This window comes from Plectropomus leopardus, chromosome 20 (genome assembly GCF_008729295.1).
Source record: "Plectropomus leopardus isolate mb chromosome 20, YSFRI_Pleo_2.0, whole genome shotgun sequence".
In the NCBI taxonomy this organism is placed as follows: Eukaryota; Metazoa; Chordata; class Actinopteri; order Perciformes; family Serranidae; genus Plectropomus; species Plectropomus leopardus.
In genome coordinates, this window is record NC_056482.1 from 9,205,831 (window position 1) to 9,226,515 (window position 20,685).

The following is a 20,685-nucleotide window of genomic DNA, read 5'->3' on the forward strand; positions in this document are numbered from 1 at the left end:
GCTTTTTTTGGCCCTGTTTTTCAACATGATACGCTATGTTGCGTCTCTAGAGCAATAATAAGTGGTTTCCAGCCATTTTTGGGACATGTCAAAATTTTGAGATTTTTGCCATAATTTAGATGATTTTTGCCATTTTTTCAACTATAGTATGCGATTTTTTGGCCATTTTTCAACCATTTTGCTATGCTTGGTGCATCTATATGAGCTATAATAAGCTTTTTTTGGGACATGACAAAATTTGAGATTTTTGCCATACTATAGTATGCGATTTTTGTCCATTTTTTCAACATGCTAAATTAACACTTTTTGGGCTTTTTTTTTGGCCCTGTTTTCAAAATAACATGCTATGTCGCGTCCCTAGGAGCAATAATAAGTGATTTTCAGCCATTTTTGGGACATGTCAAAATTTGAGATTTTTGCCATACTATAGTATGCGATTTTTCGCCGTTTTTTCAACATGCTAAATTATGACTTTTTGGGCTTTTTTTGGCCCTGTTTTCAACATGATATGATTTGGTGCATCTATATGAGCTATAATAAGCAGTTTCCAGCCATTTTTGGGACATGTCATAATTTGAGATTTTTGCCATTCTATAGTATGCAATTCTTCGCCATTTTTTCAACATGCTAAATTAGCACTTTTTGGGCTTTTTTGTTGGCCCTGTTTTCAACTTGATATGCTATGGTGCATCTCAATATGATATGCTATGGTGCATCTAAATATGATATGCTATGGCGCATCTATATGAGTTATAATAAGCAGTTTCCAGGGGTTTGGCCCTGATATCAACATCCTACGTTATGGCACATCTCCATGCAATGAGGAAAATTGCAAAATTTGACGTCATAAAAATGGCTGAAAACTGCCTGTTATAGTGCGTACCGTCATGTCCTAGTGTAGCTTCTTAATAAAATGTTCAAAAAAGGCCAAGAAATAATATAGCATGTCGAAAAAACTACCGAAAATGTGATACTATAGTATGGAAAAAAATGTCATAATACAGCATGTCCAAAAAACAGCTGAGAACCACATAAAATGGCAGTACAGCCTCTAACAAATGGCTCCACAGAGACGGCAACAACGACGCCAGACAGTTGGAAAAAGTGTAAAAACAACACTTTATTGATTATTGTCAAAGCAACTGGTTGAAAACCCTTTTGTGGTGGCTCTCTGTAAAGAGAAAAAACTAATTATAACAAACAATCAACAGAACAAACCAAAAGGGATGGAGGTCACGGCCAAAACGAACACAAAGGTGAAAAGCCGCTGAGCCAGCCCACAGAGGGCTGTCAGACTCAGCGCCTTTCCCATAACTCCCTAAAAGAAAAGAAACAAGGGACCTAACTAAAGTTAAACAAAGACCGAAAACTGAACTACCGGAAACCTGCAATGCAAATTAAAATAACAAAACTACAACAACAAAACCCTGCAATCTAGACATGCCGGGGGAAGAAGAAAATGAACAAAATCGAGGGAGAGAACCCCTACAAACCCGGCTGCTGTGCTGCCTCCTCCTCGTGTTGCGCACGTGTCAGAGAGAGACGGCCTAACACTCCGCACCTCCTTACCTGCCCTCCCCAATAAGGGAATTGGCAACAGGTGCACAGGAGGGCGGAGGGAGCGCACAGAGAGAGGACAGCACACAGCAGCAACAACACACTGTGTGCCTAATTGCACACACAACCAGGCTGCACGCAACAATGCCATGACACGTCATGGCATAAAATGTTGCAAAAAAACGACAGAAAATGTCAAATTGACACGTCCACAAAAAAACAGCTGAAAGCCACATCAAACAGCATGTCGAGAGACATCATAATATAGAATATCTAAAAAAACAGCTAAAAACAATATAACAATATAATAATATAGCATGTCGAGAAAAAAAAGGCAGAAAACGTCAAAATATGACATGTCCAAAAAACAGATGAAAACCACATAAAATTGTACGTGGAGACACAGTTCAGTAATAAATGTTGAAAAAACGTCCAGAAACATCATAATATAACATGTCGAAAAAATGACCAAAAACGTCAAAGTATACTATGTCGAAAAATCTCAAAATTTGACGTGTCCGAAAAACAGCTGAAAAACCACATAAAATAGCATGTTGAGACACATCATAATACAGAATGATTAACAAACGGCCAAAAACGCCATACTAGAGCATATTGAAAAAATAACTCCAAAGGCCATACAGTATATTATGTTGTCATAATCATAATATATATTCTCTATATTATTCATCTTGACTTAGTAGTATGGGACCTTGGAAAAAACCTTGCCTTTTCAATTGGCTTTTGCAGTTTATTTTTCCTTTCCCTATATATATATATTTCCAATATATATATATATAACCCCATCATGAAAATTTGTTTCACTTCCGCTCTATAATGTCCTGTTGAGTTGTGATCCCTCTTAAGTTGTAATATCAATGACTGAGGATGTAAACAGAAATGTTTTTCATTTAGGTGAATGCATCTGCATGGAAAGAATACATTGAACATTCATGCTTTTATTATTATTATTTTTACCACGAGCAGAGTTGTTCATAAAATAATTGACATGATTGTTTATATATCTGGTTGGTAAAGTTGGCAAATCTACTTTTTTTATGGCTCATGACATAATACACTTACATATCATTTCTGTTCATGTTAACAAGTAAAATGGCTTTATTTTTCCTTATTTTAGACATTTGTACATATTTAACTTTTTTTCAATAAAAGTCTGTATGCTGACTTGCTTTTACATACAGATTATACAAAAGTACATTGTTTCTGTTCACTTGATGTTTATATTAGTTCTAAGATACACAGGCAGCTGTGATAGCAGCAGTAGCAGTCCAGCAAAGGCAACACGGGGCTTTAACTGACCGTCTACTCTCCAACTCTCTAACCAAACATGAATCAAGTCAAGCTTCCTTCCTTGACTTTTAGGTTAGAAGGTTGGAGAGTGACATGGCGGCCTGGAGGCAGCAGCTCCAGATGTGAGGCAGCGTTGCCCTCTGGTCTAGGATCAGCTTTAGACTCCAGCACTTGGAGCCTTGAGAAGCAAACATTCCTCCTATACTTAGCCCTTAAATTAATACTGGACCTAAGGCATAAAAGTTATGAGACTTGGACGTCTCTTTGGGTGCTGGAGTCACCTGAAAACTGATCCTGAATCAGATCCTTGAGCAGACTGACTCCAGGTGAGGGAAAGCACAAAGCAAGGTTACATTCACAGGTTTCCAACCCTCCTCTCTCCCAGCAGTGGTCAGACCCTTTAGTGGGCACGTGCAGGTAAATCTTCCCACCAGTGCAGTAGATAAATACATGCTAAATGGTTCCTGTCTTTACAGGATCTCTAGCCCCTAACCTACATCTGTCTCAGTCACTTCAGCATATCTACAAGGCTTGGACAGGTAGTCGGGTCCAGACGGAGAACTGGTGGACAAGACAGCCTAAAAGTATAAAAATCTTAAAATCTGAACAAGCCTGAGGTGCAGCACCCAAAATTTTCTTCTGGGATGCACAGCCATCCACTGAGTTCCACAAAATAAGAATCAATCGTAAATCCATGCAGGGTATTCAGGGATGAGAGTTTGGGAAAAATAAAAGGCAGGGGTCCTGGGTGTGCGTTTGGACAGAGCAGTGAGGCGTCATTCCTCCACCTCTTCATTTAGCTTAATTGGGACTCTCAAAGTGGTTTCCATTTGTCGGGGTCTCCTGCAGAGTTGTGTGTGGAATGTCGGCCTCTTTACGGGCATCTACGCGTGGCTTGAAAAAGTCAGACACGCAGAAGACCTGCAAAATACAGGAGGAATGTGAGGCTTAATTATTTACATCTGTGGTTTGAAGGAAAAACAACATTTGAGGGCGATCAATACTTTTAGACGAACTCAGATGAGCTCAGGGAGAAACAGCAAGGTTGGCTCAATCAATGTCATAGTAAAGTGGTCCATAAATAATCAATTTAAAATGTCATAGTATAGTAAGTCCTTTAAAAACTCATTAAACATTGCAAGGAATGTTATTAAAAAAATAAAAAAACAAAATGATTGTATGCCACGGAAAAATAGAAAGAAAGCGTCACAGTGTAGTATGTCCTATAAAAAAAATCATTAAAATGAAAGTGTCATTAAAAATGTCATAAAAATATCATAGTATAGTATGTCATGAGAAAAATCATAAAATGTAATACTAAGTATGTCTTCCAAAAGAGCACAAAAAAGTCATACTGTAGTATGTCGTTCAAAACACCACAAAAGTCATACTATAGTATGCTGTCCACAACACAATAGAAAAGTCATACTATAGTATGCTGTCCACAACACAATAGAAAAGTCATACTATAGTATGCTGTCTAAAATACCACAAAAAAGTCAATATCTTGCCCAAAACTGCATTAAAAAGTCATAGTTTAGTATGTCATCCAAATGTGCATTAAAAGAGTCATACTACAATGAAAATGTCAGACTATAGTATGTCGACCAAAATACCACAAAAAAATAATACTATAGTATGCTGTCCAAAATACCACAAAAGAGTCATACTAAAGTATGTTGTCCACAATACAATAGAAAAGACATACTATAGCATGTCCTATAATGTGTCTGATTGCCTGAAGAATGTCTTCCAAAATACAATAAAAATGTGATTGTACAGTATGTCTCCAAAAAGTAGAAAAAAGGTCAAAGTATATGATGTCTTCCAAAATAGCATAAAAATGTCATACTATAGTATGTCATCAAAAAATACCCACAAAAGTCTTAGGATAGTATGGCGTCAAAACTAACACAAAAATGTCATATATCATAGAATACTGTCAAAAAACAGCATCAGAAAGTCATAGTATTGCATGTCATCCAAAATTGCCTAAAAATACATAGCATACTTCAGTATGTGGTCCAGAAAGAAAGAAAGCATGTCATCTAAAATAGCATGAAAACATACTATACTATGTTGTCCAAAAAAGCATTAAAAAAGTCATACTACAATATGTCATCCAAAATTGTATACATATAGTATGTTGCCTAAAATTGCAGAAAAAAGTCATAGCATAGTAAAATGTCACATTTAAATATGTTGTTTGAAAAATCTTCATAACATCATAGAGCATGTCATATACAAAATCATCCAAACGAAAAAGTATCTCTTTAAAAAAAAAAATCGTAAAAACATCATAGTGTAGTATGTCAATAAAAAAAAATCATAAATGTGATCGTAATTATGTCATTTGAAAATCGTCAAAATATCATAGTATACTGTGTCATTTAAAAAATGATCAAAACATCATCGTACAGTGTACAAACGTCATAGGAGAGTACTTTGTTTAAAAACATTATCTAAATGTAATATTGTTGAAAAAAATTAAAATATAGTATTTTTGTATAGTATTTATTTATTTATTTAGAGTAATGACATCCCAACAGTCACACAATTATGTCCAAGGATCGAACAGTTTTTTCACACGCACAGCGCATCATCCCCCCATCGTAGTTTCAAGGACACCTTTTACAACTCTCTACCTCACTTCCTGTTATCTTTCCACTACTGCAAACTCATTAAGGCAGAAAATGCCCCAAAAACAATGATTTAATAAAAAAAAAAGCAAATTTGCATATTTCCAAAGAAAAAGTCAAACTACTTCTTTAAAAAGTCAGGTAAAGTCACATGACTCACCACCAGGATAGCCATGAGGGCACCCTGCAGGAGTCCCGTCAGCACATCGCTCCAGTGATGTTTATAATCAGACACCCTCGACAATCCCGTGTACACTGAAGCAGCAATCAGGAAAAACTGGATTGTGGGTCTCAGCAGCCTTGCCCATTCAACCTGGAGTCGAGCCTGCAGGTAGAGCTGAGGGAGACACGGACACGGATTACTGGAAAGAAAATGAGCTGCAGTGATATGCAGATGACTCAGTGTTTTTACACTACGGCACTACGGAAAAATCTTTGAGCAAACTGTTGTAAACATTTGTCAATGAAACATCCTCTTTTTCTTTTTTTTTTTTTTTTTAAATCAGCTATTATTATTTACTTCCTCCTCTGTCATCTAAAAAGGGTGAGGAAATCTGCGGCAGGCCACATTTCATTTCACAAAACTGACCTTGAATCAATAAATGTTACTGGAAGAGGAAACTGGTGGAACAGATTGTTTATTCTCACAATCTAATCTGATGATTAAACATCAAACCACCCCGGAGCATTTATCATGAAGGTCAGCTGAGCGTCATACTACTCTGTGGCACAAACTTCAAAACTTCTGTTTGTATTAAAAGTAGGGCATGTCTTATTTTTGGTTTCAAGAATAAACAAGCTTAACCGCTCCATCCAGACACTCCTCCTCTCTTGTTAGTCTTTATTTGTGACACAGATTCTGTTGTTTAATTGTGTAAAAAAGAAAAGCAGGCTTGACGGTGAATGTTTAATTGCCAGTCACTGCTTCTCGTACTTGAACTTCCACTTTATGCAGAGGGAGTTTTGTGCTGGTGCCAGGACTTTGTACCCGTGCCTATTTATATCTGCTGGTGTTGAATGAATCAGCAGCCTATAAAGTTTATCAGGGATGGGCAGTAAAATTAGCTCTGAACAAACACAACACAGGAATGATGCTATAATTCTCTGAGCTGAACAACTGTCATCAAGCAGGACATGCGGGCATATAAAAAAAATCCTTAAACACCGAAGTTCAAAGCGTAGTTTGGCATTTTGGTAATACATTTATATGCTGTCTTGCAAAGTGGTACCAATTTGTCATACTGAGAGGCATTGCAAACTAATGATGTATCTAAGAATTGTGTATTTGATTTATTCATTTATATGATGATTTAAAAAAATATTTTTAAAAGTTAAATACCTGTACATACATTTGAATTATTTCCCCATAAAATTTGAATTTTAAAATATTTTATAGAGATTAGATTATGTATTAAGATAAGGTTATCAATTAATTCATTCGTCAGAACCATTTATACTCTTATGGATTGCTGGGGGGGTTGAGCCTATCCCAGCAGACATGGGGCGAGAGGCGGGGTACACCCTGGACAGGTCACCAAAGTGTCGCAGGGCTGACAGAGACAGATTAGATTATTTATAGAGGATTAGGTTATTCTGCAATGTGTAAAGCAATCCTCTTCTTTACACTGAGATTGTAACTGCTTGTTTAACTTGTCACATAGCTACTACTGGTAAAGGCTATTGACGTTGCAGAATTACTACTGAAACTCGGCCACTGTAGCCTATCAACAAAAGCATTCCTCCCTCCTCTGCAAGGGGCCTCCCGCCCACCCTGGAATTCGGAGCCCTTTTGAGTAGCTCTGATTACAATGAGAACGTGACGTCTTACTTAAACGAGACAGATCCTTAAAGCCATAACCCTGACCCTGTCTGCTAAATTAAAAGCTACAGCCATGAGACTGTTTGCATTAAGACTGGAAACAGTGGGAAACAGCTAGCATGGCTCTGACCAAAAGTTAAAAGATAAAGCCTACCTGCACCTATCATCATTAATAAACACGTTACATCTTATTTGTCTGATCCCTATAAAAACTATGTTTCCCATAGATTGTAAAAACAATGGATGTAGGTGTCACCCATAGGTCTGTGTGACTACTGTTTTAAAGCCTTAATTTCAGCCCTTCAGCTGTCACCATCTTGGATTTTTGGAGCCAGATGGGACCATATTCGGACGAGAGGGTGGAGCTGTGGGGGATTGAGGGTTGGATGTGACTCACAGACTGTAGCATCGCGTCGCATACAGCTCGTCACTCAAAGCGGGCCACCCTTAATGATGCATAACTTTAAGACTTTTACCCAACGTACAGGAGTCAGAAATGCTGAAATTAGCTTTAGAAACTAAAAATGGTTTTTTTTTGTACCAGGCAGCAAACATGTTTATTTCCCCTGTATAGTTGGGCATTTTAACATAGGGGTTTGACAGTCAGTCTGGTTTCTCAGTCAGCCTCAAGTGGCCAATCAAGGAACTGTAGTTTTTGGCACTTGGCTTTATTTGTCAGCCCTGAAGGCTGTCGTGTGTGATGTAAAATGATTGCCAATCAAAACTGGTTCAGTTACTTACAGCCAAGAACAGCATGCAGTACATGGAAAAAGAGGAGTGGCCGGAGTAGAAGGATAGCCTGCAATGGAAAGACAAAAGCATGGCTCAACACTCTGTTATGTGCTTAATTACTCTGCTGCAGTAAACATACAAGACATCTAGTCTGTCATCTGTATTATTAAAACTGTTCATTAGTCAGATACACAAACCCACACGTCATTCTGGCGCACCCGTATTTGGGGTTGACGTTCTTTGACAGGTGCGTGTTTGCTGCATTAATAAGAAGTGATTTGTGAGAGGAATGTAAGTGATGTGATGAAGAGTGACAGCGAGGCAGAAGCAGGCTCTCCACTTCACTCTACTTCACTCTATTTCCTGTTCATCATGACAGTGCCGTGTTTTATACGGTTGTCTGGACCACCTCGCAACAGCACAGTGTAATATTACTGTACACCACTTTGGTCCTCACTCAAATATCTCAGCAACTATTGGATTGAACTGGGTGCAGATATTTATATTTCCCAGAGGGTGAAATGTAAGAACGTTGGTGATGATTTCACTCTCCATCTAGTGTCATTAGTAGGTCAAAGTTTTCAGTTATATATTAAAATATTTCAGCACGTTCGATTAAAAAATTGCCATCATCAGGTCAAAAATTGTATTTGTAAACGGTAAACTCAGTGAACATGGTAAACATGGTATACCTGCTGAACATCAACATTATAGCACGTCTGCATTTAGTGCAGACGTGTTAAAGTGTAGGTAACTGGATTTGATCTCAGAAGTTCCTTGTATGACAGGTAAAACGTCTTTACGAAACTCGAGCAATGCCAGTTGCTTACGATTTAGCACGTAGAATTACCACGACCTGGACGACTGAGAATCTTACACAGATAACGATTTGAGCATTAACACTGATAAAATACTGTCAACAGTGGTGCCAAGCAAACACTGCAAGCTCCAGCTGTGTCACCCTGAACATTCAGATGGATTTGGATTTACTGTCAGTGTTCCTGTTATTCAGCAGTCTGCTCTAGAAGTGATCCCAATGATTTTGTTCAGCACTGTTAGTGTTGTTATAGTTGTGGTGAGGACTCCAGGACTACTTACGTTAAAACGATTTTTGGAACCATATGTTTACAGTTATTGTTAAAGTTATTGTGCTCGGTCATTTGAAGTTATTCAATTATCAGCTAATCATTACAGCACCAACAGTGTTTGTTAGTCGACAATCCAGGCTTGACCTTAGTAACAAGACCCAACTGGCAAATTAAATAATAATGTTGAACTGACCTCTATACATCCTCTGTGATATCACATTAAAACTGCAGGTTGTGGAGGCTCCACTCAGTGTACATTTATAATGTCCGTTTGATAAAAAAAATTAGCATGCATGACAAGTATTATTCATCAAACCCTCCAAATTTGAGTTCCTACAGTTAAATATCTACTCCTAAATGCAAAAAAAACACACGTATAAACTCCAGGCCTCTTCTGTCCTGAGGAAGTTAAACTGAGGCAAAGGACGCATCATATTACAGTAAGATGATCCAGACCTGCTCGCTCCTCTCCTGCTGCTGTTTATTACCTCTACTAGTGACCGGCAAGCCATCAAAAACACACACATACACACACACACACACACACTGTATAAGAGCTGGAAATACAGTTTGTCCTGACATTACTCTTAAAAGCGCTGGATGTCTGCCTTGAATCAGCAGATTATTTTTTTGGCCAGCTGGTAAATGTTTGTCTCATTATGCTTTATTAAAATAAGCAGACTGCAGGATAGTGATGAGGCTCCAGGAAATATCAATAATAGTGCAACACACCCAGGGAAACGCCCAATAGATAATTTAGATAGATGATAAAGGGGTCGGTGGGCACATTTTCATTAAGCTCGCCAAAAACTGTTTGAGAGCGAGGCAGAAAATAAAGCACTCTAGCCTTTAAGCAGAATAACCTACTTTACCTTTACGCAAAGTGGAGCTGAAAAGAGTAGAAAGCTCCTCACAGCTCGTAATAAACCCTTCTTAACACTGATACAATCTGCACAGCTCAAGTCACTATTTAGGCCCTCTGCTTCTATAATTACTGCTGCTCTCGGTGGTCGTGCCTACATCAGAATGAGAAGTGGATATCCTCTCCTCCCACTATATTTCCTCCTGCTCTGAGCTGATAAGGGACGGTGACGTTAAATCAAAACAAGCTTTACATTCCTGTGACATTACTCAATTCTGCTAGTCTCGTGTGCTGCGGCATTTTGCTAAAAACACTTTCACAATCCATGAGCAGATACTGTACTGTGAACTAAGAGTTGCACTTAATGGGGCCTGCCATAATAGTTTTATCACCCCTATAAATAACACCATCATTCAAGCAAAACAACAAGAACCTGGAGGGCCAGATATTTAAATGAGGAGCTAATTTCAACAGCAAGCAGCTAAAATCTAAATCAATGAATTTCTAAAACTTTTCAGCGCATTTTTACCCCATTTCCATGACTTTATTCAGGTAGTTTACGATGGGTAGGGCTAAATCAAGACACAGCCGTTCATTATTAAACATGCACTTCTCAGGAGTTTGTGGAATTGCTGGTGCTTGCTACCTTTACTCGCTTGTTAGAAATTCCCGCTGCCAACTAGCTGCATATGCCACTGGCAGGCTTGACCCGACATAAGGGTACTTTTTAGAGAATGGAAAACCGAAGATGCTAGAGAAAAATTACAATCCATTTTGAAGTGTTCGAATTGTAATTTTTGCATTTATTTCTTTATAAACAAAGATTTATTTTTTATTTTCTAAAAATTGTTTTGCAACCTTGCCTGAACCTGAGCTTTTGTGACAGCTTTATAAATGAAGGCTGATTGCTGTCATGTCCCTTCATGCTTCCTTCATTTAAGTGGATCAGTGGCCCAATACCCAGATGTTGCTCCAGATCACGAAACTTTGTGATTCAATCAAATGTGTGCATCTGATTGTATCAATTAGGTTTCAGGTATCCTGGATCAGAGATCAGGTATCTTTAGTTTGAGTACTGTCCTCAAACAGCTTGTTCATGGCTAATAGTTTGATCTGCAGACTGGAGGGATTTCAGTTTCTCTCCTGATGTGACAGCAGGTTTCTTTCTCCTCAAAGGGGGCTTGATGTGATGTTGATCTGGTCTATGTGTATCAAAAAGGAAGTTTACTATCATATATGAAAAAGAAAAGCGCCAAATCTTCACATTTGAGTAGCTGGAGACAGAAAATGTTGAAAAATTTTTTTTTTTTTTCTTTCAGTTTATCGATTAATTGTTGGAACTCTGCATTCATCCATACGCATTTGAATGCTATAAAAGACACACAAGGTTTAAAATGAAGCAATACATACCTGCCCTCATTGACCATCGTGGCGTCTCCACTGCAGGTGAACTCTTCAATATACTCCCCTTTTGTGCAGTTGATAAGTTTCCAGTCAGGTTTGCACACATCCAGGAAGTGTGGCCTGAGACGTCCAATAGAGTACTTGGCTATGTCGGTCAGAGACTGGCTCATCGCAGCACCAAAGAGGAAGGTACCGACAGCTTTGTAAACACTGGAAAGGTAGCTGCCGAAAGAGGACTTGGATTTGATGCGCTTTAGATAAACTGAAAGGCACTCGCCAAAGATCATCTGTGAGGGGGAAGGGAAGGAGAGCGAGGAAAGGATACAGAGTCAGAGGTTTGTACAGAATTACAAAAATGGAAATTACACATGCAACTGAATAAAGTTAACGTCAGAGCCTGATATATTCCCTAAGCTGACAATCGCTAACTGAGTCGAAAAAAACAGGTATGGCGTTTTTAAAAAAATCACATTTTCACAAAATTTCTCATCTTAGAAACCATATTTAAACAGACATATTGACTTTTTGGGATTTAAACACATTTGCTTTCTTGCCAAGAGTCAGATGAGAAGATTGATACCACTCCCACATCTCTGCGCTGCTGCTACCACCAGCAGCTTGTTGACGTAGCTGGTGGAAATATATAATAATATATAGTTTTTGTACGGTTAAGCAAACACAACATTACATTTTAGTTGGTGAGCTGGTAGACAGATTTTTTTTAAAACAGAGGCTAGCTGTTCAGTCGCAGGGGTTCCTACACATTCATTAATTTGTGACGGCCCTCCCTATGAGTTACACTGCTGCTGAGGAAAAAAAACCCAAAAAGAGCTTCATTTCCAGACTTCTTGCTAAGCTAAGCTAATTATCTCCTGGCTGTAGCTTCATATTTAATGGGCAGATATGGGATTGGTATTGATCCTCTATTCTAAAGCTTGGCAAGAAAGCATATACGTTTATGTCCCAAAATATCAAACTATTCCTTAAAGTACACTCTTTAACTCTCATCTGACAGACAGTGAGCACATAATTTTGGAAATACACGGCAACAGGATGATGTCCACTTAAAATAAACATTTTGTTTGATCCTAAAGTTTAAATTACATCACGCCTTGATCGCAAAGTGAATCATATTTGAGCTTGTACGGTTTACTGTATTCATTATGTGACATGTCAGAAGAATTATTCATGAATTCCTGTTAAGGTTTATGTGCGTGTGGATGTGTTTGTTTTGCAATACTTACGACAGGTCACAGGCCCGGAGGCCGTACATTCGTTTAACAACAATGCTGTTGATGGGATCTTATAGCTATCACTCCGCTGTCAGTATCTTTAAAATCTATTAATAAGATAACTAGCAACTCCTGTTGATAAGTCACTAATTATTACAGAAAAGCTGCTTTGCCTTAACTAACCTCAGGTTGTTTTACACACATTTTAAATGGAAGTTGGTCTGTTTAATTATTTTTTTAGGTAAATCCTGCAGTATGGTAAGTCTTTAGTGAAAGCATATTTTCTCTTTTTTATACTGAACTGACACGAGTCTCTCTTTTAAGTGCCGTCACATTTTTTCAATTCTATTCAGCGTCAAATGACTGAGGTTACCACTGCGCTGCTTGTGAACACTTTCACATCTGTGATATTTATTGTTGCAGCGGCTGCAGAATCATCTGGGGCTCCTGACTTTCACAGATAAAGTTGTGTCTCAGGTCACCTTTCTGTTTCACCATCAAATGTTAGCGTTATGAAAACGTCTACGTTTTCTACAACATGCAGTTAGCAAATTAACTCACAGTTAATGGTAATGAGGCTTATGCAAGCAATTCAAAACAAATACATCATTGCAGAATAATGTATTTAGCAGCAATCGCTGATAAAGAGAAAGGAAAGTGTGAAAGTGGATGAAGGTAAGCACTGCATAAAGAGAACTGTTAGCAGAAAACAAAACAGATGCACTTACAGTGATTATTGTGACAGGAATCATAACACCTCCTAACAAAGCAGCAGAAATGGTGTCTTCTTTAAGGGGGTACTTGATTGTATCATCATTACAGAAAAAGCCCCGTCGGAAAGGACTGTGCTGCACATTGAGTACTACAAATGGGACTCCAGCTAGCAGAGAAGTAATGAGAGAAAAAAATTCAGGTTACAAGAACATGTCACCCGGCCACGGACCCCTACCCCTCATGCAACATTGTGTGCCTGTGCAGAGCAGGAGACAGCAGCCACATGAAAGATGTTTGCATCCTGACCAACTTTCATGAAAATCAGTGTGAAAATATCAGTGGTTAAAGTGTTGGCAACGAGACAGACATTGCTGATAAGGAATCAGATGAATCAAACATAAAGTCACAAATCTGACATTTCTGAGCAGGTTATCAAGCTCATCACTTTCTCTGTGATGCAGTGAGAGATGGGTGTCATTGTGTTTCGATGGTCGAATTACCACCAACGAACCCACAGCGAGAGAAAGGAAACAAGACGCCCGCAATGTACGTGACTGAAACGGTCATATATTGCACACTTTCTCACTTACTTCTTCTCCCACAAGTGACATTTGACGTTTCTTCTTTAGAGCAAACTGACACACTTAACGTCTTCTTTATACTGACTTTCCACATATTCTCCCACACCTTCTTCTGGCAGACAGTGAACCATGAAGTGAGTTAAAAAAACAGACGAAAAGTGTCACAGACTGGGATTTTAACAACTCATGAGACATTAGAACCCACAGACAAGAGATGGAAGAGATAAATCGCAGATACCACAAAGCAGAAACAGAAGGCAGACACACACACCAGCAGCACTTTCTGCGTCTGTCGTTCTCCAATAACAATCACTCTCGTCCAGAAGAGCATTCCAGCTATTTTAAGGAACAGAGGGACGCAGCACGCAGCTTGCACGGCTGATGCACTAATGAAATACAGTGACAGAGAGCTCACCCAATAGATTAACATTAAATTGAAATTAAAAACAAAAGCATGCCTGTTCTTACTTCACAGTATCCATATTTTATTAGGTTTTCTGGAGTATAATTAGCTAATTCCCTAATGGCTTAACTAATCTGTGGTTTACGTCTTTTGTATGAGTTTGTGTTTTTGGCTGGTCCAAATGTTTAGTGGTTGAACTGTTCATGAAAAAATAAAACCTCATGAAATCAAACGCTGACCTGTAGCAGTGGTTCCTGACCTTTATCCTTAAAGGACTCCTTTTCAGTTATTGTTGAAACAGACAACCCCTGACTAATTTTATATGATATCTAAGGTATAGCAATAACATCACAGAACTGATAAACTGCATAAAAACTGCATAATTGCAGGAAGCAATTTACATCAATATTGGGCAGATTATTTAACAATAATAACATACTTAATAGGCTTATTTTTGTTTGACAAATTCAGTATTTTCTTCATCCTGACTCTTGGCCATTGTTCTATTAGCTTTTAGTTGTTTTAAGTATGTACTTTTCTAATGCCTTTTTTTAAAAAGTTCATATCTTGAATAATAATCCCGAAAAATGCAGTATTCCTTGAGGGAATGGATAAAATATTGAGAAAATTTTTTACTGTATTCCTATTTTAAACATTTTCTTATATTCCCCTTAAATAAAAGCTGGATTTGCAACCCCCTCATGAAGGTTTTGTACTTTGGTGGGGGTCTGGGGTTTTTTTTGTTTTTTTAGCAGAACGCTCAAAAGCCAAAAGTCACCCCCATTTCCGAAAAATATGATTTTTTTTCGTCAGTGGTTAGGGTTAGGGTTAGGATTAGGATTAGGTAAGTAGAGGTTAGTTTCCAGGAAATGAATGTTTTTCCCCAAAGCAGCTTTATGCGTGCGTGTGTGTATGTGTGCAAAAAGATTTCACATTTACTGATTTCGTTGTATTTGTTGTTTTTAAGTGGACACCCTCCTTTACCTTAAGCTTTTCATACACAGCTGTGAGAGCTGATGTTGGTGAACACCTCCAACAGTCTCACAAGCTACATATGAAACCATAGCAGAAGTAGATAAAACTTACTTTGCTCATCTGCTTTCAATACCAGGTAGCTGTGCTATTGTTAACAACCACAGAATAACTGTCTGTATTATGAAAACAGGAAGCTTGCCGTTCTGAATACACACTACATTATTTGGCTCTGGAAATGTACTGGTATTTCAATGTGCCGGTCTATCAGTCCCAACAGACCGTTCTCACAGCAGACATTTTGACTCGCCATCGCAGGAAAAGCAGAAGTGTAGCTGATAATCGATTACAATGGCTGCTTTCCATGTAGGTGCGCCAGCTACCGGCGTCAATGCCCTGCCACACCCTGGCATTTATCTGTTACACCTGCTATTGACAAGTCAACATATTTGCCATGGGAAAGGTATTTCAGTGACTTCTACTTACGCAGCTAATGGGCAGGCTGAAGCCCACAGTGTAGAGCACTGTGGAGGTGATTGTGCTGTGGTGGAAAGGGTACTTGATGCTCTCATCGTTACAGAAAAAGCCCCTCTGGTAGGGACGGATCTTACCCAGGTTAAAGGCTGCCAGAGGCAGACCCCCTGTGGACGGAGAGATCGGGAGGAGTTACCGCTGGAGGAGGTAAAGAAAAATGCACGGCAGAGATCGAGAAGGTCCCAAAGCAAAGTGTTGAGGTCTTTAAATCTGTCAACATTCACACAGACGTGGATGATGGTGCTCTTTATCATCACAGAAAATTAATAAAATTTGTGTGACAGAAATAAAAGACCCCAACCTTTCTAGCAGCCCAGTTACAGGATAAGACTGTCTATGTTTTCCTAATGTCATCAAATTCAATGAAAAGACCAAAACCAGCAACATGAGCCCTCAATATGTAACATTTGCTCTGACTTCAGACATTAACAGTATAAACAATACCTATATAATGTATAATAGAAATGGTGAATTTATTTGGCATAGGCCAAATGTGTCATGAATGTGGCACTGTATTGAGTATTTCCCAGCAGTGGGACCAATTCATCATTTTGCGAGTCACAGGTTAGTCTCAAGTCTTTGCACACAGTTCCTGAAGTCAAGCCCCTATTCCTAAACTTTGAGCTGAAACCTTAACCAGTCATTATGCACTCTTCACCAAATCTAATGCCATTTTAGGAGTAATATATTACATTTTACCAAAAACCCCCGATTTTTTTTTTTTTTTTCCAATTTTGTATTTCTTTATTAAAACAGGTTTGTGGGTAGTTGTGTCTCAATTCATTGTTAGTTTTGGTCTTGGAGAGATTTGTTAACAATAGGAAAAATACTGCCAGTCATATCCTTTGACATGGAGCCTTGAACAGACACTCTGCAGCATTAAGAAATTAAACAGCAAACACACCCGCCAGCTGTGACTTCATAACACAAAAAAATGTTGAATGTTGCTTTTGGTAAGTTTCTCAGCAGAGAGGATTGAGAAGCTTTTTGTTTGAGCACTGACTCATATATTGATGTGAAAGGAGCTGTGGACACAAGCTAAGCACTCCCTATAGATAAAATACCATAAAGATAACAGATTATGCTAATAGGACTTGACAGTTTAGAGTCTGAATATAAAGCTGCTGTCGTTCCTCTGGTTGTTTGGCCTGTTTAGCCCTTTGTGTGCCAGCAAAAAGACACAGTTGTTCAGCCAGTCAAGCAGAAAATGACGTATATAATGAGGTATACATTAATAACGAGGCACGCACACAGAATACACACAAACACATGAAGATAGGCAAACATCCTACAACAAACTACATTTTAAGTCAGTCTGGTATCTCTGTTCTGTCTGCCATTTCCGCAGCTGTTGACACCGTCAGCTGTGCCATGCTAAGTTGATCGCCCACAACAGCTGGAAATGCCAAAAAGTCAGGACAGAGACACTCAGGCCAACAGCGGGACTTGCAAGTCACTTTGTAACTGCTGCAAAAGCAGCCGTGTTACACTTTAACTTGTTCCCACAACTACTACTAAAGGACAAACACACAGATGATAAGAAAAATGCAGATACCTAACATAAATACATGAGGACATTTAGCAGTCTGCTCAATAATTGTGTTAAAAACCAAATTAAATCAGCTAAGTAAGAAAACCAGAACATAAATAGTTCATCGCTGCATTTTATGCACTCGAGATGATCGCAAATTCTTTCAGTTCTCATATTCATCAAGCTTACGAGTCAAACCTTGCTATATGTACGTGCATGTTTAGTCACATGCACTGTGGAAACAGCCTGGGTCTGGAAACAGATTACCACTGATGCTTATAATCTAATTTGTCAATATCAGAATAATCCAGTTTGCTTCTGCATCAGTCAGCCTAATAGCACACTGAGATGGTACGGACGTACTGCTCCACGCTGCACAAAGCACTTACAAAGTTAAACAATATTAAATAAGTCTGTAACCTTGAAAGTACAGGAACAATTTAAAGTCCCCCTCCACTCACGAAACACTGATATGATTTTTGCCACAAAAATGTTAAATTAGTCACCTGTTGATAACAATCCAAACACAATTAATCACTCTATCTGAGTATTTTCGTGTAATACTATGTTTGAAACATGTCTGGAGGGGATCTTTAAAACATCTTGTACACGGTGTAAGGGAGGCCATCGCTGTGTGAGTCATCGTACGCAATGATCGTTCATAATCAGATTTTCAAAGCTCCGGGGACAAAATGTCTGTGCCTACACTGCAAAACTAAATGTACAGCGCTGTGAGAATTTGTACAGTGATTCATATATCCAGACATTAAAGACTTTAACACTGGATGAGAAAAATTAAGAAACTGTTAAGTGTCACCACACTTTCAGATAATGTTTAACATTTGAAACAGTGTTAAGATAACTGGAAAAATAAACTGGAGTTCACAAATTCTTCAATTTGAATACAGTTTCCGGACTGATATGACTATGGGCTCTCGCATGTGATGTCTTTAGACTTTCTAAGGGGAAGACCTGCGGTTACACAAAACAAGAAAATGTGAGTGGCTTGAAAACATTAGCCTGAGAACCATTAAAACACTGTTTCTCAACACTAAGTTATATTACTGATAGAAAACTTGTGTTTTGCAGCTGAATCTAAATCAGTTTATAACCATAAATGTGGACTTTAATGGCCAGAATTTAAGACAGTAACTGTAACTTTTAACTTCAGAGAGTTACAGTGCTGTGAACAAGTCTTAGACCACCATGGATTCTTTAAGCAAATATATGAGACTGTCTCTTTAAGATACAAAGAATTCAGAGAACGTGTATAATGCATTTAAATACCCCAAAAAGTAAATAAACCAGAGTATTAGTATTGTAAATCTCATTTTGTTTGCTCAAGGGAGTTCAAGACATGTTAAGTGAAAAGGGAGCTCACATGAAATATTATAGCCTGTTGAATTTATTTTATTCTGAAACATTTGCGTTTTTTAATACTGTATACATATTTCCTGTATGTTCGGGGCATAACTTAATAAAGAGACTACTGAGAAATAAATATGTAAAATAAATAAATAAATAAATAACGAAGTTTAAGGTGGCCTTTGACTTCTGCACAGCACTGTACTTCAGTACAATCATGACAGAAGTAATAATTTAAACACAGCCTCATAACTAACTAGTTAGATGTCTGTGAGCATCTGAAACAGCAGAAAAGACGCTGAGTGGCACTCATTAGCATACAATGGACACAAAGGACATGTAGTCCTGAACTGCACTGGAGCAAAAACTACAGCAACTTAAGGGCTATTTAAAAAGATGCTACACATTTATTTAACACATGATATTGTTTGATTAGTAGCTCCATTAAAAGGTCAAAATAAACCATATTAACCCATTAAATGACACTCGCGTGCAGCTGAACATTCACCACTCCCTTCACGTGATGGCAAGCCGATAAATATCTAAACAGTAGGATTATATCAGATCACAAATCGGCTTACGACAATAACAGCAGCAGCAAACAGTCAGTAAAAAAAAGCATATAGGTACATACCTAGAATGAGACAGGCTATGTCGAGCAGGACAAAGGGGATTCCTCTTGTCTCGAACATGTTTGCTCTTGTCTGTCTCAGTCTCGACTCCCTGGTTCGTAGTGTGTCCTCTCCTGTAATAAACACCAGGAGGATGCCCCTCCTTGGGACGTCGCTGCTGCCGCAGTTGTTTCCGACGGAGTGCGAGATTAAAAAAAGGTCGCAAATAGTGTAAAAACACGATAAAACGTCGACGCCCTCCTCGTGCGTAACCAAAACAGCGTCCGAGCCGCAGGACAGCACATATCAGGAAGAAATGTTGTTGTTGTTGCTGTTGTTGGTGGTGGTGGGCGGTGAACTGCAGCAGAGCCGATAACTCCGCACGTCTATCATGTTGGTTTGAAAAGCCGGTGAATAAAACAAAACACTCTCACGGAGGCTCGGTCATTTGCGGTGACACTTGTCTTGTGTCGGTGTGTGTGTGTGTGTGTGTGTGTGTGTGACCTGTGGCGGATGAGCAGTTTAACGACAGTCGGAAAGCGCCGCCGAGGGCTGCAGCCATGGACGTATTGGCTGCAGCTGCTGCAGGCCTGCCGTGCCGCATTCAAGTGCCAGCGGAAATGTGGGAGATACTTGGATTAATCAATTTTGAGCGCTCATAAAGTTATTTCATTAGTAATAGAGTGGGGAGTAATGAGTCCTGAAACGCGGAAGAACATTATATGAAGTTATACATGTAACTATAATTAATTGTCTCACTTAACTAATCTCTGTATGCATTAAATTAAAAAACAGTGTTTATTGTTATTATTACCATGGTTTGTTTGAACACTTCAGGGACGAAGAGGAAGGTACTTCAGCAGCACACCTGACATTTTTATCAGCTCACTGACACCATCTAGTGCTTTGGAGTTTAAGCTACACTAAGAAAATAATAAAATATTACTGAAAATGGTGATTCACATCAATAAATAATGGCTACAAACTTTTAGTTACTTTTGAAATATATTTCCATCAACAGGTGCAGCCAAACTAACAGGAGAGCGAGTATTCAAGCAGTCAGCACGTGCCCACATTGTGCAGAGAGAAAGTTTAATTAGTAAGTGATTGAAAGCACCGTCTGAATTGTTCCTTTTAAGAGTCTAATAAAGAACCGGATTAATTTTTTTCTGTCTTTTGTTCTCTCATGACTGTCTTTTCTCCAGCTGTTTTGATTGACAGGTGCAGACTTTGCAATTAAAAGTATCATGAAATGCAGCAGCCATTGGGAAAATGTGAGCTAAGAAGATCAAATACTAGAAAAAGAAATTTTGAACTAAAAAAAATTAAA

General features: G+C 38.5%; 1 protein-coding gene across 3 annotated transcripts; it reads right to left on the reverse strand.

Annotated features, from left to right (window-relative positions):
• Positions 1-2,500: 2,500 nt before the first annotated feature.
• On the reverse strand, positions 2,501-19,645 carry plpp1a (phospholipid phosphatase 1a). 3 transcript variants are annotated; one of them, XM_042508765.1, is made up of 6 exons: positions 19,379-19,645; positions 15,801-15,955; positions 11,419-11,699; positions 8,068-8,125; positions 5,668-5,844; positions 2,501-3,789 (listed from the first exon to the last, which is right to left on the reverse strand). In XM_042508765.1, the coding sequence occupies exons 1-6, from the start codon at positions 19,434-19,436 to the stop codon at positions 3,670-3,672; spliced, it is 849 nt and encodes a 282-aa protein (XP_042364699.1). In that variant the 5' UTR covers positions 19,437-19,645; the 3' UTR covers positions 2,501-3,669. The 3 variants fall into 3 exon arrangements, with proteins under 3 accessions (XP_042364699.1, XP_042364698.1, XP_042364697.1); XM_042508764.1 differs by lacking the exon at positions 15,801-15,955 and adding an exon at positions 13,373-13,524 and having other exon boundaries at positions 19,379-19,518; XM_042508763.1 differs by lacking the exons at positions 15,801-15,955; positions 19,379-19,645 and adding exons at positions 13,373-13,524; positions 13,949-14,048.
• Between the last annotated feature and the right edge of the window lie 1,040 nt (positions 19,646-20,685).